The 16039-nt window shown below is 51.8% G+C and overlaps 2 protein-coding genes across 3 annotated transcripts; both read right to left on the bottom strand.

Moving 5' to 3' along the window:
• Positions 1 to 25: 25 nt before the first annotated feature.
• Positions 26 to 15974, bottom strand: Hoxb8 (homeobox B8). 2 transcript variants are annotated; one of them, XM_027924752.2, is made up of 3 exons: positions 15551 to 15974; positions 14526 to 14754; positions 26 to 293 (listed from the first exon to the last, which is right to left on the bottom strand). In XM_027924752.2, exons 1-3 carry the CDS (start codon positions 15972 to 15974, stop codon positions 26 to 28), a joined length of 921 nt encoding a protein of 306 aa, XP_027780553.2. The 2 variants fall into 2 exon arrangements, with proteins under 2 accessions (XP_027780553.2, XP_027780552.1); XM_027924751.2 differs by lacking the exon at positions 26 to 293 and having other exon boundaries at positions 14450 to 14757.
• Positions 8817 to 12233, bottom strand: Hoxb7 (homeobox B7). The gene is made up of 2 exons (XM_027924724.2): positions 11749 to 12233; positions 8817 to 9613 (listed from the first exon to the last, which is right to left on the bottom strand). Exons 1-2 carry the CDS (start codon positions 12146 to 12148, stop codon positions 9360 to 9362), a joined length of 654 nt encoding a protein of 217 aa, XP_027780525.2. The 5' UTR covers positions 12149 to 12233; the 3' UTR covers positions 8817 to 9359.
• Positions 15975 to 16039: the final 65 nt, after the last annotated feature.

The raw sequence follows: 16039 nt of genomic DNA, 5'->3' as shown, positions 1-16039 counted from the left end.
CGAGGCCGCTGCTGCTCCGCCGGGTTTATGATTTGTTGTGTTTTATAGTCCGAGCGCCGCGCCTATTAGTAGTATATCCGAGATTGGGTTTTAGCTGAGGGGGGATGGCGAGGTGCCAGTGAGGGCCAGAAGGAAATACAACCATCTGATCCAACACTGACCAATGGCAGAGGCAGGAATTGTCAAATAGCACCCAGGAGGAGCGCAGCTCGCACGAGGGACCCGCGCACAAACCTATCAACCTTTTTTTTTCCTCCTTCTCTTTCTCTTTTCTCTCTCTCTCTCTCTCTCCCCTACAACACAACACGTCCTGTTCCACCTACGTAAGATCTGCGAAAGAGGCGTCTGTGCCTTTGAGGGAGGAGGGAGCATTTGGTTTGAGACCACCCCATTCCTCAGTGATTAAATAAATACATCCCTCCCCCACTCCACGCAGGATAGGAAAAAGTTAATTGTGTTTTCAGAAAAGTTAACCCCTGCGTTGCTTGGACCTATTCCCTCAAGGGAGGGCTGGGCAAATGTCTCTGAACCTCCTCAAGAGAAAATTAAGGGAGGTTGGTTTCTAGGGTTTTGTGTTGGCAGAAAGAAAGCAGAGTTATCCACTAATTTGCATCGTTTCAGAATTCGAAAGGGAAGACAAAAACACCCTCCAACCCAGGTTTTGAAAATCGTTTTTCCTGTTTATCAGGTCTGCTCTCTCTTCTCCAAGTCTGGGTTTGTTATCCCTGCTTCCCCCACAACTCTCATGGTCTGAGAGAGCAGGCCAGATCCTCTGCCTAGAAGACACAGAAGAGGGGGAAATGGCAGCAGGGCATGAGCTCAGGCTTCCTCCTCTGCTCTGCAGCTAGGCTAGTAGCTATTTCAAAGCGTGAGGCTCCTTCCCAAGACATCCCACCTAGTTAAGGAGAAACCCCCAGCTTAGATAGCTTTATTTGTCTGATCCCTATCCTACCTATAATCCTCACTCTGACCCTGCCTCCCACCCAAAATGATACAAGAATGTCCTGGGCTATGGGTCTTTAAGAATCAAGGATGTTCCAGTGAATCTGGGGACAAGGAAGAGATTGTACTGATACTGACAGCGATCAGAGGCCACCGGGAAGAGCCCTGGTTTCTTTTTAAGATCTCTCTAAAAGCTGACACTTCTTAAAATTATTTCCCAAGACTTGGTTTGGGTTTAGTTTTATAAGGAGGGAGGGATGTTCAGGTCCTCCTGGGGACTTAGCAGCCCATCTTCCAGTCATCAGCCCATATCTCCTCTCCAGGCACTCAACCCTTCTATTTCTAAGCCTCTCTACAATCCCCTCTCTTGCTTCATGTTTGTATCATTAGCTTTGCTTCTGTACAAGCTTGGGTGTGAGAGACTATGTACATCTCTGTGCCTTCTCTATTACTCAAAGAAAATAAGCATTGAACCCAGACTAGGAGAGAGGGCCCCAGTGTGTTTCCAACATTCTAATAAGCACTCACAGGCTAAGCAGTGAAGGGTGACAACCTTCCCACCTGGGGACAAGAAGGGGTCAGGGTGTGAGACAAATCTGATATCAGGCCAGACTGATGCACTTTTGCCTCATTCTTTGGACTCCTTTTTGTCGGCCTGCTCTGCCCACTAATGATGGAAGGTGGTAGAAGGCTGAAGTTGACTGAGGGTGGGGACTTATTTCATTGCAAAATGTTATTTGAGGCTCTCTGAACTCAGGTAAACTTCTAGGCTGCACCTTCATGGCAAAGTGGCCATCCCTGGATGTCCCTCCAATCATTTCCTAGCCTGACTATCTGGGGGTTATGATGAGCATTTTAAGACTGAAACTCAATCCCCCAAACATGCCCTAATCTCTCTCTGGTTGGGCACATAGGTAGGGGCTGTTTGAGCAGGGGTGAAAGGTAGAGAAGAGTGCTTATATGCACTGACCTCTCCACTGAACTGAGGCTAGGCCCTGAGCCTCAACCCTCCTCCCTGGTCACAGTGTCCCTACCTTAGGACTATACAGTGTGGTCTTCCCTATAGAGTAAGGGCAGAGAAAGAGGCAGTGAAAGAGGGGGGCCCTTCCCCTGTGATAGAAGCAGGAAAATATTTGCCTTATCCTTAGAGTCACAGTTCCCAAATTAACCTCACCTCTGCAGGTTGCCTGTTGGGAGATGGAGCCACTACAGGCAGGGCCGGCGCCTGGAGTCGGGCATGAAAGGAAATAGCGCCTCATCGCTCTTATCTAAGCCCAGAGGTATTTATGAGCGTTTATTCGTCTGATCCGTTTGTTTGGGAAAAAGAGCAGGCAGGCATGGCCTGGCCAGAGACTGCCTGGTTTCTGGAGCCAGATCTCCACGAATCTGTCTGTGGTTCGGTCCATGTTCCTCTGTCTCCATGGGGGAATATGTAAATACACAGCAGTCTGCCATTCTGTGGTCTCCCCCCTCCCTTTCTCTCTCTCTCTCTGCCTCAATTAAGAAGTGTATACAGAGATGTGGGTATAAATGTGTACCAAGTCTCGAGTACACAACAGAGGGGTGGTATGGATCCCTACAGGCGGAATTTATAATTGTGATTTTCTGTGCTTTGAGTGCGTCTGCAGTCCTGTGGGTAAGCATGTACATTCCAGTTCCCAGGAAAATGTTTCCTAAGTTGTGTTCAGCTCAGGAGTAAAATTCCCCTCCTGGGTAACCTCTAGGACAGGCATCTGCCTGTAAGGAAGGGGGGATTGAGACATTGTCCAGGCTTCTCATTTTCTAGACTCTATTCAAAGCCCCCTTCCCAGCTCTTTAGATTATGGGCACCATCCTCCACCCAACCCCCAACTTTGCCTGGGGTGGGGCAGATAAAAACACCTCAATTCTCCGCATGGATTCTGATTGCCTGGGGTTGGGAAACAAATGTTCGCAGAGGTTCGGTGTGGTTGCTCCCATAGGTAGAGAGAGGCCCTTTACATTGGACATTTTGCCTTAAAATCGGCTGGTCCAAATCCAGGTACAAAGACCTCATTTCCATTATGCAAATGAGCGACATCCTCTTTGATCTCTAAGGGGAGTGGGCGGTGACGATCAGCGGCTCTCCTTGTTCCTTTCCCCTGTGTCCACAGGCACCCTTAAATCCCCTGGTGTTTCAAGCCTCTGTACCAGCCTGAGTTCCCTCCCTATTTGTTATTCCCATTGCCCGAAAGAAAAAAAAAAAATCTCTAAGGGGCCCAAGACTTTCCCGCCCGCTCCCTCTGGGCCTCCCGCAGAGCGACTCACTGAGCCAGGCCATCCAGCCGCCAGAAAGTCACTCTCGCTGCCGAAAAGCTGAAAGAGCTGCCCCAGAGGCCCAGACTCAAGAGGCGCCAAGGGGGCCGGAGAGGTGGTGTTTGCCCCAGCACTGCCGGGCGCCTAGACCTCCCCAGCTCCTCCAGCTCTTGGTCAGACTCTAGTAACACCTCGGCTTGCCTGGCACCACAGGCAATTTCCTGAAGCCCCCGCCCAGGAATTGGAGCCGCGCACCTTGAAAGGAGCGGCCAGAGCTTCCTCCTGCGGCTTGAAAGCCCGAGCTAATCAGTAACCCGTGAGACAGGGGCCAATACTCAAACGCGGCAGCAGCAGAGGAACGCACCCCGGCCTCCTACCCCCTTCTGGGAAAGCAATCGCATTAAGCGGGTGTGTGTGGGTCCCGCAGAAACAGAAATTCCTTCATGATTTATCCCCACTCCCACTCTCAATTTTCCCCCAAAGCATACTTGCGTCGATTTCTCTTGAAGGGATCAACACTCGCAGACACCAACAATTTCCAGAAAACTCGGTTCAATTCCTTCACCACGGACCCATCAGCTAAGGAACTGGCAAGACCTACCAGCCAACTGTAAGAACACAGACTCGGTTTGTCTTTTGACAACCAAGTGGAACTGCCGGGCTGGCGACTCTCCTGACCGGCCCCCTCCCTTGGCTGAGAAGAAAACCAAATAAACCTCCAACAGCCTTGACTTCAGATCTCTTCCACGGCCCAGATCCTCTCTGGTGCCTTAGGTATAGGGTGGGGGTCACGGCTCTGATCCCCCGACCCTTTGGTTCAATACCCGGGTCCCAGGATTGCAGTATCAGTCCTCTCTAATATGCCTTCAGAGAAGCCGCTTCCTCTGCCAGCCTCCAGGTTTGGGATTGGGATGGGTGAGGGTTGGAAGAGATTGGAGAGGGATTGAGGATAGTGTATGGGGAGGAGGAGATTTATTATGTTTTCAAATCACATCTCTGAACCAAGATCCAGCCGACAGCGTCGGTATGGGCCCGAAATCCCCTGAATCCTGCGGAACCCCGCTGCGAGAAATTCCAACGGGCACTGCAGGGGCAGCGTCGTCTGGCTTGCAGCACCTAAGCCGCGCGCTTGTCTCTGAACGGACGGTAGATGGCAGCAAACTGCATAATTTGGGTCAGAGCAAACTGTCTAAGGGACGATTTATAACCCGCCAAGACTACGGGAGAAAAAGACCTTTAGTCTGGGTGGGTTTGGGGAATTTTCCTGTTAATAATAGGCCCTGAGTACCGTGGGCGCTAACGAAGAACTTCTTTTGCCCCAAAGCCAAGGAGTCTCTCTGGGATCCCAGCCCAGGCTTGTGCCTAGGGCATCTACTTGGGCCCCCAGGGACACCCCCTCCCGTGCCACAAGTGGCTGTGTCTCCCTCTCCTTCCAGTTCAGGACTGAGAAGGCCAATACACACATACACACATGCACACAACTAGACCCCCCAAGCAAACAGGCCTGAGTCTGAACGCCCTGCATCTAGTCATAAGAAAGAAAAAACAATAACCTATGGGTGCAAACCAAACTAAATCAGTGTCTCCCCAACCTCTGTGCCCAACAGCTTGCAGCTTCTCCAGAAGCCTTCTCACCCCATTTTTTAGTCCTTACCTCCATGCCTGTTCCTTCTTCCACCTCACCAGCTACTTTAGGAACCTGTCTCCCACCCAGCAGTTCTTCTCTGCCATCCCCCAACCCAGAAGGCCTGACTGAGGGATGAAACCATGCACCAGAGCAACAAGGCTAGCTGTCTGGGCTCAGCACCAGACGGCTTTCCAGTCCTGACACCACTCTTTTAATTTTCTCCTTTCTTTGTTTTCTTTTTGTGTACAAGACTAAAACAACATGCTAAATAGCTCTTCACAATCATCACGTTTGGATCCAGGAAAGTTTGAAATATTTTCATATCAGACATATATGACAATTTTCTTCTCCACTGAAAACCATATGCCCCATACCAATAAAACACAAGTATTAGAATCAATATTGCCCAGAAACCAACATGCTATAAACCACATTAAAACCACAAAACTCACTCCCTGCAGAACGAGGTTCCCTCTTGCGGAGTGGCGAGAGACCTGAACATTCTCAAGCAGACTTCTTGGGGAGTCTCCCTCCTCTGGGGTGCCTCCACCCACAGCCCTTTAATTCCGGAAATGTCTCCGAAGGGAGATAGTGAACATTTCTCTGTGAATTGTTCTTTCTGTGTCTCTCTAGCCGCCTCCTCGCCCTCTCTGGCCTCTGCGGAGATTCCAGGCCCTACGGAGACCAGGACGTCCCTCAGCGCCACCGCCCCTCGTGCCAATGCTGCTGGGAAATCGCCGATACCCGCACTGGGCAAGAGAACTGCGCGGGGGCAATTGGGGGAGGCCCGGATCAGGGAGGGATGGTGAAAGGGGGAGGGAGCACAAACCCACAGGGGTTGTAGCGACTGGCTTCTTCCGGCCAGAGCCGCTGAAGCCCAGACACCCCCATCCTCTCTTTCGCAGCCCCCATGCTTGAGCTCTCCTCCCAGCTTAAAAAGGAGACTAGAAGCTGGGCTTCAGTGGCCCCTTTCGGTTTCCCCTCCCATAATCTCTGATTTTGGATCCCCCTTCAGAGAGCGGCCACCCCTCTCTCCACCACCGAATTTCCTAGGAAACCTCTCCCTGCAGCCCCAGAGGTGGGGTTCAGCCCCTTCTTGGAGTGTGGGGGGGAGAAAAACCCAAGCCCCACCCCCTACAAAAGCGATGCAGAAGAATATGAAGAGTATTGTAGAATCTCCCTTACCTTTGAAGACCTTGGCAGATTTTTCCTCCGGATTGAAAAGAGTGGGAAAGGAGGGGGGAAAAGCGTTCGGTTTCTTCTTTCAGCTTCCAGATAATATTGTCCCAACCTGAGAGCCGTTGCTTCCCCTTCTCTGACTTGGGAGAGAGGGTGTTTCTTTTTTTCTGACATTTACTTAGAAAATGGAGTATGTTCTGGCTTTGAAAAAGGGTATCAGGCTGCAGTCCTGAGTAGATTGTCCATTTACCCTTCATGATGACTAAAATCCCAGATCAGCAAGCAAATTAACTTAAGAATCAAAATTATTTTTGTTTCTCTCTTTTGTGTGTAATTCCCACCCCTCCTTCCCTCTCTCACTCTCTTCTCTCCTCTCCCCCCTCTCTCCCTCTCTCTTTTGCTCTATTGAGCTGATATTGAAGTATAAAAATATCAAGAGGCTGGAGCCCTGAAGGACGACAGTGCTCCGACCTAGGTGTGGTGTCCAAAAGAATGCTGCATTATAACCACCAGGGAAATGATAAAAAGTTCATGTTCACGATCGCCCGGCCACATGACCGGCGCTGGCCAATCGCTGGATTCAACCACTCATAAACTTCTATCACAAAGTTGTAAATTTTCATAAAACAACAAGGAATTTATTGCATTTCTTCATGGCTGCTCCACCAGCAACCCTTTTCTCAGTCGCCATCTTCTTTTCTTCTCCTTCTCTCTTTTTGGGAAACCCCAGTCTGAGAAAGGGTGAGATTTGGAGTTCAGGAATTCAGGATGGAGAAGTCACAAGGGTCCAGCTAGGAAGGGGGTTCTTTTTGGAACCTCCCTATTTTCCGAAGGAGCTCTGCCTCTCTTTTCTAGTAAAGAATAACCCCAAATCCTCCTCATGGGACTATTCTAAGGCAATTTGGAGGTGAGACAGGAGTTGCCATCAGCATCAAGGCAAAAATGAAAGCTTCAGTAGTTCCTTTCCCCCTCTGACCTGACCCCCTCGATCTTAGTCCTAAAGATAGTAGGAATCCCCCACCTGTGAGGCTTGCAGGGTTTCCGGTGTGGGGCCCTAAATTCCCTAGGGCCTAGTGTTTGCCCAGAGGGGAAGGTGGCCTGCAAGGGAGCCAAGACCCAGTAGTTCTTCAACTGGATTCTCCCATTCGGCACCCCAGAAATTGGGGGAGGGTAAAGCCGGATCCCAGCCTTTCCCGCCCAAACGCCTGCTGGTCCAAGTTTCCAAGCACCGGTCCAGGCGCTCTCCAGGGGGTTCTCTGGTCTTTAATGAAGGAAACTACAGGTTTAGGGACCTTTTACTTTCAATTCAATTTAAACAGATTTTCTGAAAACCAATCCTCCAATCCCCTTTCTGTTCGCCATGTCTATTCTTTAAATTTAAACAATGCAGGGTTTGCAATCAAATAAATGCTTTTTACATTTATTCAGCTCTGAGAATCTAGCTGTAGAGGTACCGTCCTTCAGAGTTTTGGCCTATTATTGAGGCTCTGCTGAGCAAAATAATAACAACAATAATTCATCCCGTGTTTTCCAGGTTCCCTAAAATATTCCTGAATTTTGAATTGAGCTATCAGAACTCAAATACAAGAAACGAAATAACCTTCCCCCAAATGTTTCTCTCTTTCTCTGTGCTCTTGAGAAGATTCCAGGTTGCCGGCGGCGCCGAACAGGCAGAAAAGCGAAGAGGAAGCACCCGGCGGTCGGCGCGGCCAGGCTCACGGCGGCCGGGATACACTCACACCAGCCTGGTAAATTCTCACCGCTCTCGCAATCGGGAGTCCTTTTGCCCATTTTTAAGGTTTATACGGGTCGCCTGTGTCAATTTAGAGTGAGACAAATTAAATCAAATGAAAGTAAAATAAACGGAAATAAAAATAAAGGAATAGCTCTTGACAAAAAAAAAAAAAAATGTTTGCCAAATGAGCAGAAAGCTGGGTGCGGGTAGTTCCTCTGGGCGGGCCGGGAGGCCTCTGCACGCGGGCCTGGCCTCTTCCCAACACAGCCCAAGAGGCAGGACTGGATTTGGGTGTTCACCTTCCCTTACCATCCGCCCTTCTTTCTCATAAGGCCTAGCATTTTGGATTTCACCTCTGTATTTGTAGCCAGGGGGCTGCTCAGACCCCTCAGCCTTTTTCGAAGGCCTGCATAAGGAAGAAAGTTTGTGGAATTGCAAGATTTTTCAATTTTGTTTTGTTATATTTTGTGAGTGTGTGACTGAGAGTATGGGGTCATGGATATATTTACTTGGGGGCAAATGTGAATCTCTGTTTATAAGCCAATGTGTGAATGTGCATTGGTATCTATCAGTGTGTCTGAGTGACTGTGAATGTGTGTTTACTTGTGAGTGTGTGTGAACTTGAATGCATTTGTTCTGGGCATGGAGCCCTGATTGTATGAATGCCTGTATGTTCATTTGTGAACATATGAATATGGTTGTGTTTATTTGTGACTGTATATGACAGTGTATATATGTGTGATGTCAGCCTGTGTGTGTGTGTGTGTGTGTGTGTGTGCGCGCGCGCGCGCATGCACTGGTATATATCAATATGTGTAAAAGAGTGTAAAGGGAATATATGTGCATATGTAATATTGGGGTTCCCAAGTTGGCAGTCCTAGAGCAAGGGGTCTGGGGGGCAGAGAGCAAGCCCATACAGAAAGGGTCTGCTACAGAAGGATGAAGGGAAGGATTCTGGGTCACCCACCCATTACTAACCCTAATCCCCTCCCAACCCCTGGGAGACACAGAAAACAGGACACCTGCTTATTTTTAATTGTTTTATTTTTTCATCCTTCAGATACACATAGAATGTAAAGAGGAGCACCCGTGGGGCGCAGGGAAGTGTTGGTGGGAGCAAGGAGCAGTAATCAGGCAAAGGTGGGACACTCCAGCTACTGAGCTACTGGTAGGGTCCTTAGGGCTCCCTAATGCCCTTTTGGTGTTGCTACTAGGAAGGCCGAGGCTCAGGTACACGGGTGGGAAACAGGCTGCACTCCTCCAGACCCACAGTCCACAAAGACAGCATCCAAGGGGGTTTACAAAACAGCAAAATTTTGCAAAGACCTTACAATAGCCACATAGAAAAGGGGAGGCAAATTTTGAAAAGCTACAGTAGATATTGTACAAAAAACGAACCCAACAGTTTCCTATAGGTAGTATTTTTTTTTTACAGTGTTGAGAAACCAAAATTTCACCTTTTTCTCTCCATGTTTTTTTTTTTTTAAACTCCTTTCATTTAAATAGTTTTTTTTTTTTCACCCTATTGACTTGAGTTTCCGAGTTCAGTTCCCAGAACTGGAATTCTTCTTTCCCTTGCTCTTCTCTACCTTCTTCTGTCCTTCACTCTTCCTCATCCTCCTCTGCTTCAGCCTTGTCCTGGCCGGTGATTCCTGGGCCTGCGGTCTTATTTTCCTTTTTCCACTTCATGCGCCGGTTCTGGAACCAAATCTTTATCTGTCTTTCGGTGAGGCAGAGCGCGTGCGCGATCTCGATGCGCCGCCGGCGGGTCAGGTAGCGATTGTAGTGAAATTCCTTCTCCAGCTCCAAGGTCTGGTAGCGGGTGTAGGTCTGGCGGCCTCGCTTACGGTCGGTTCCTGTGCACGGTATTTAGAGAAATATCAGTGAGTGCGGGAAACCTTGTTGAGTAACCATCTCGCTCAAACCTAGCAGGGTATTTGAAATCTATAGACAGAAAAAGTCCATTTCCCCACTAAAGCAAATACTTGCTTTCCATATCCTAACCCATACTTCATGCTGTCCCTCAATGTGAAGAACTTTCCTCAGCCCTCCAAAGGTAAACACTTCCATTCTTTTTTCATCCTGGAGCTTCTGAAACTAGGAAGACCTCACCTGCTGGCTCTCCGAGGCGCTGTTCCTAAGGGGTTTTTATACGGAATGAGGGGAGGTTAATCCTCGGTCTTCTCTGGGTCCAGGGGCTCCAAGCATTCCCTTTTGAATGTTGACACTAATGGTCTTTGGGGTAAGATTGGAAACTATACAAGTGACCTTGCAATAGGGTTCCAGGCCTTGCCTATTTCCCAGGAAGTTAGGAGACAAAGAGGCCTCACAGGCTGGGGGAGGTGAGAGGGTGTTGCACAGTCTGTTGTGGAATGAGGAGGAGGTGAAAATTGGCAGATATCTTGGAGCATGGAGTTGGTCTGGAAATAGCTGCCCTCTGATGATTTTTTTTTTTTCCAGTAAGTGGCCAGGGTTCAGCTAAGGCCTGGCTGCAGTCCCTGCCTGCCTGTCTGCCTTCCTGCCCACCCACCTGCCCAGACAACCTGTTCTCCAAAGCAATCTTTGGGCCTCCAGGACAGCAAAGGGGGTGAAAATAGCAGCCTGCGATAGAATGAAACATGGTGTATATATGTGGTGGGGACTGAAGGGTAGATGGGAATCTCCTAACTTAGGCCCAGAATCCTGAGGATACTTGGGGGAGGAGCTGGCATCAGCCCTTCTGGAAAGGAGACAAGGAGAAAAAGTAACTAAGGGCCCTAATTTCAAGTCAAATAAAAGCCAAGTTGAAATGTTTATGAGCAGAAAAATTAGGGCTTTGATAAATCAAGTAGAAAGACAGTTGAATTAGGGAGCAGGTAATGGGGACCATGACCACCAATACTGATGATGTAAGAACTGGGCTCCTCTTGGCCCCCAACAATGGCTAGGTTAAGAGCTTCTGACTACAGGCTTGTAGGGTCTTCTGGATTGTAGGGTTGGCGTTCAAGTCCATCTGTCCTGGGGTAGTGTAAAATATATATATATAAACCAGGCTTGGCAGGAAACCTAATAGAAGTCCTGGTCTCTTGGGGGTCCTGAAGTAGCTATTAGGTGGCTCTGCACTGAGGCTTATTTGGCTCCTTGGAGTCCAAGCCCCTCCCCCAAGAGGAGACTCACCCTTCTAATGACACCTCCAAACTTGTTGGCCAATTCTCTAGGTGCCTAGGAGCCCTAGGAAGGAACCTGGGAAAGCTAGCTATATTTCCATGAAGGCTCTGTCTTTTCTTTAGTTTTCCTGCCCCCCCCCCTCCCCGCCAAGTTCACTGGAGGATTAGGAGCCTCATGTCTCTTGATTTCTGCCCCCCCCCCCCCCGCATCTCTGGCTCTGTGTCCCTGGCTGGGTCCTCAAGTCTCCTACCCACTCCTCCCACCAGGCCTCTAGAGCCCACCTCTAATTGTTCTAATGGGAATAATAGGGGAACGGGGTTGGCTGGGAAGGAAGGGGGAGGGGAGAACTGCTTAACGCTATGGCCCCCTCCCCCATACCTTATCCAAGCTGGGATGGGGATGGGGGACACACCCAGAGCTGAGATCCCAGGCGGAGAAGGGGGTGGGGAGAGGGGGAAGACCCTAATGGCTATTCTCTGCAAACCCCAGCCTTCCTTTTCAAGACAAACGGCCGCGTCTCCAACCCGTGCCGGCGCTGCTGATAAATATTTAAAGCTAAAAGGCCTGAAGGAAGGGTAGGGGGCGGGCTGGGGGCTCTGCGCGCCGCGGCGTCGGCGAAGAGAGATCCGCGGGGAAACAGAGCAAGCCTAGAAGCACCGAGGAAAAATGGGGGTGGGGGCAGCGCGCCAGGTCGCAGCCAAGCGGGGTGCCGCTTTTCCAGGGCCGATCCCGGGCGCGCGGAGCACTCTGGACGCGGAAAGGGGAGCCTAGCCCGGAATGGGGCACCTTCAGGGGAATGTGCCCGGGCCGCTGCCGCTAGGGATGGCTCGGTGCGCTGCGTTACCTGAGCTTCGCATCCAGGGGTAGATCCGGAAGTTACTCTCGGCCGCCAAGTCCAAGTCCCTCTGCTCCTTGGCGCCTGCCGCTTTGGCGGAGTCGCCGGGACACACCCCGGAGAGGTTCTGCTCAAAAGGCGCGCAGTGCATGTTGAAGGAACTCGGCTCGAGCCCGTAGCTGGCCGCATAGACGCCGGCCGCGCTCTGGCCCGCCATGCCCCCCCCGCCGGGGTACAAGCCCTGCATCGAGGCGGCGAAGGAAGTGCCCGAACCCGCTCCATAGCCCGGGCGCTGGGGGTTGGAAGCAAACGCACAAGAAGTTTGTTCGGGGAAGGCTCCGGCAGCGAAAACCGAACTTGCCGCTGGATATTTAGAAAATAAAGCATTCGCATAATACAATGAACTCATAATTTGGCCGGATGATTTGTAGGCAGGGACGTTTTAGTGTCGGTTTTACGAGATTCCTTGATATATTACAGAATTAGAGTCCAGATTTACACCAAAAAGGACCCCCTTTTTCCTCTCCAGACCACGTGACTCACACCCACGTGACATCCCCTCTGCCAATGGCCTGACGGCCTCCCCACGGCTCCCGGTAATGTGGAAAAAATTGTGTGGCGTTAGATTTATAAAATATGATCAATAATGAATGGGAAAGCCGAACTCTGTGGATTGGCGTTGGGGGCTCAAGGGCCGCTGTCGACCCCCGCGGGCTGGAGGCAGCTTGCAGGCGAGATTTGGGGAGGAAGGAATTGAGTTCAAGGGAAAATAAATAACCTCTGAGCAATCCGTGTTGTCACCCCCCACCCGTTTCCCCCAGTCCGTTACCGAGCGAAAGACAAACGCAGAGATTGAATGCGCGCAACTTGGTGGGTGGGTAAGGGCACATCAGGTCTTTATTAATTCGAGCTAATTCATCTCCGCTAAGCCTTTAGGAGAAGTTGGTCCGATTCTCCCAAGGTGAAGAACGAGGTGAGCATGGCCTCACGGCTCTCTCTCTCTCTCTCTCTCTCTCTCTCTCTCTCTCTCTCTCGGTGACCCACATATACTGTCGGAGATGGACCAAGGCTTCGTAGGTGCTCTGAGGCACGGGATCCAGCCCACGGGCGGACACTGTGCTTTCTGATGGCTAAATAAAACGGATTGGAAAGTTTGAAGAAAAAAGAAAAAAAAAAAAAAAGGAACGGGGTGGGGGTGGGGTGAGGAGAGAAAGGAAGGGAGGAAGGAGGCCTGGGGCTCGGGCTCTCTGCTTTCTTGGTTCCGGGAGGCGGATGCTTCAGCCGAGCGTGGCTGCCAGAGAAGCAGAGGCAGAGAAGGAAGGAAGGCGGCGAGCCACCGCCTCGGAACTGGGCAAAGAAGGTCACATCTCAGAGAGGCAGAGGTGGGGAGGAGGATCTCACCTCCCCTCCGGCTCCCGCCCTCCACCAAAGTCTGAGAAAAATAAAAATATAAGCGTGCTCAGCAGCCCTGCACTTTCATCTTTATCCGCCCCCCTCCCACGGGAGGACACACACTGAAACAAAGAGAGAAGTGGCAGGGGATACAGTCACCAACTGGGCGCATCTCTTCTTCAGCGCGGCCTGGGCGCTGGGGTCTCTGGGGCCGGCAACCTCGGAACGCGAGGGGAGGGGGTTTCTCTGGGCTCCCTCCCTCGTCCCTCTCTCCTCCAATCACATGCAGCCGCTCCCTCACCCCCTGCGCCCCTGGGCCGAGGGACTCGCACCACCTGCCTCCAGCCCCCGCCCCCTCCTCTCTGCGCCTAGCCTCAGCGGGCCCAGAAGCCTGCTGACCCGCAACCCCCAGCACTGCAAGGCGCCTGGGAGCAAATGAGGAGCGCGGGCCGGGCGGGTCTCAGATTCTCGCTTGTAAACTTTATTGTAACTCTTCCGCCCTTTTCAGGCGCAGACAACAGAACAAAGTATAGAGGAACAACAAAATATATAATTAGCCCTCCCTCCCCCCCATAAAGCAATTCACGGATACAGGATACATTCTCTTCACAGTAAACCTAAGAACACTTTTAACAATTGCCCACAGCGCGCATGCTAACTAAAGTAATCTCTTTTGAGAAACACTTAAGACAAAATTGTCAAACCAAAGGGGGTGGGGAGGAAAAGAGAGAAGCAAGAGAGAAAGCCAGCGAGCTAGGCAGGGCAGCAGGGAGAGAGGGGTTGGGAGGGGAAATGAGGACGCGGCGAGAGAGGGAGAGAGAAAGAGAGAGAGAGAGAGAGACAGAGAGAGAGGGAGACAGAAAGAATTACGGCGTGAATAGGCAGTTTCATGTTGTTGGGAGAACTTAGCAGAAATCAGTACCTTCGGTCATTACAAAGAAGCACGTTCAAAGGAAATAAAGACCATTGCACAAGGAGGCTTTTTACACGGGGCGGGGGTGTGGGGGTTCAGTCGGGCCACGGCCGCTCACCCTCGCAGGGCGAGGGAGTCCTTGCTTAAAATCCTTTTCTTTTTTTTCCCCCCCGGCCCTCAAGAGAAGGGAAGGAGATCCACGGTAGCTCACACACAGAAGCTATTACGAGATACTACCACTAGCGGGGACTGGCGCGGCAGGGGACGCTGCGGTGGGAGGCCTGGCTCCTGGCCCCGCTCGCAGGGCCAGAGCTCTCTGAGGCGGGGGCGGGCGGGCGGCGGCGGCGGCGTGGGGAGACCCGCGGACTTGCGGGCGGCCGCGGCCCTGGTAGTCCCAGCTGGAGCCTACTTCTTGTCACCCTTCTGCGCGTCGCCCTCGTCCGCCGCCTCTGGGGCCCTCTCCAGCTTCTGTTTCTCCAGCTCCTCCTGCTCGCATTTGCTGCTGGGGAACTTGTCTTTGTTATTCTCCTTTTTCCACTTCATCCTCCTGTTCTGGAACCAGATTTTGACCTGTCTCTCTGTCAGTCCCAGCGCATGCGATACCTCGATCCGCCTCTTGCGAGTCAGATAGGGATTAAATAGGAACTCCTTCTCCAGCTCCAGGGTCTGGTAGCGGCTGTAGGTCTGTCGGCCTCGCCTGCGTCCGGCGGCTGCTGGGAATGGGGGAAAGGGCGAGACGGAGGGGAGGGGAGGGGAGAGTGGGGGAGGGGGCAGAGGCAGAGAAGGTTGGAAGATTCGTGAATCAGCCTAGTAGACCAGTATAATAAGAGCAGGGGACCTTCTACCCCGGGCGGGGTGGGGGGTGAGCATGGAGGCAGCGGTGGGAGGGGGGGCGAGGAGAATTAGACACCACTGAATCTAAGGGAGTCAGAAAAGGGGAGCCCCCTCCTCTAATAGCCAGCCCCAGAGTTGGGTGGGGGGTGGTTGAAATCTATTAAAAGTACCATAAAGTTTAGAAGGAAGGATGTGAAGGGAGGATAAAAATTAAAAAGCTGTGGTGGGGACTAATGGACCCACCTTGAAAAGCCCCCAGAGCCTCTGCCCCAGAAGAAAAGTTTCTTCAGGGTAATTAAACTATAAAGCAATTGAGAAGTGCAAAAGTTGAGAGCGCCCCCACTCCCACCACCCTTTTCTGCACTACCCCCCAATAAAACAGTAAAAGGGGAAAAAAAGGAGGGGAAGAAGAAGAAAAGTAAAGTAGGGTGAGGGGTTTATGGCTTCAGGAAATGTCGCTTAGCGACCCCCCTTCAAAGGAAACAAAAAGGGAAGAAAGGAAGGAAGGAAGAAAGAGAGAGAGAGAAAAAGAAAGAGGCGTAGGAAATTGGAATAGAGCCGACAAGTCTTGCAAGAGCTGGAGGAAATGCTCCCCTGGCCTGCCCAGCCCCCTGACCGGCCCTGGGCCCTCCCGGCCCCTTCCTGCCCTGGCCAGCCCCTACGGGAGCTCACCTTGCGGGCGCATCCAGGGGAAGAGCTGTGTGGGCGACGGGCTCTGCTCCGAGCCCTCGGCCTCCTCTCCCAGGCCGCTGGCGGCGGCGAGCTTGCAGTCTGCGTACTGCACCAGGTCTGGATCTTGCGCACCGAATAGGCTCTGGCGCTGCAGCGGGTCGTAGCCGTAGAAGTTGCCCGGGTCCCCGTGGCATGCCACGGCGCACGGGTTCTGCTGGTAGGGAGCCGTGGACAGCGACGATGGCCCGTGGTAGAACTCCTGGATTTGCGACGGGTGCTGGAAGCTGCCGCCGCTGCTGGGACCGTACACCACGGTGGGTCGGCCGCCCAGGTCCTGGGCGAAGCCGCAGTCATAATAATTGGGGCGCAGGGACTCCCCGGTTTTGTATTTGGAGAACAGTGAGTTGACGAAATAAGAGCTCATTTTATTGAATTTTGAGGCGGCGGCGGCGGCGGAGGCTGTAGTTGGGGGCTGGTGGGGAGGGGGTG

Source organism: Marmota flaviventris, chromosome 17 (genome assembly GCF_047511675.1).
Source record: "Marmota flaviventris isolate mMarFla1 chromosome 17, mMarFla1.hap1, whole genome shotgun sequence".
Classification (NCBI taxonomy): domain Eukaryota; kingdom Metazoa; phylum Chordata; class Mammalia; order Rodentia; family Sciuridae; genus Marmota; species Marmota flaviventris.
The sequence above is the reverse complement of the archived record's forward strand: the minus strand, read 5'-3'. Positions and strand labels throughout refer to the sequence as shown.

Coding starts and splice junctions, on each gene's coding strand:
- Hoxb7 (XM_027924724.2), bottom strand. CDS start 12,148: ATGAGTTCATTGTATTATGCGAATGCTTTATTTTCTAAATATCCAGCG. Junction 9,614..11,748: donor CCCCTGGATGCGAAGCTCAG/GTAACGCAGCGC, acceptor TACCGTGCACAG/GAACCGACCGTAAGCGAGGC.
- Hoxb8 (XM_027924752.2), bottom strand. CDS start 15,974: ATGAGCTCTTATTTCGTCAACTCACTGTTCTCCAAATACAAAACCGGG. Junction 14,755..15,550: donor CCCCTGGATGCGCCCGCAAG/GTGAGCTCCCGT, acceptor CATTCCCAGCAG/CCGCCGGACGCAGGCGAGGC. Junction 294..14,525: donor AGCAAATGCGAGCAGGAGGA/GCTGGAGAAACA, acceptor GTTGTGTTGTAG/GGGAGAGAGAGAGAGAGAGA.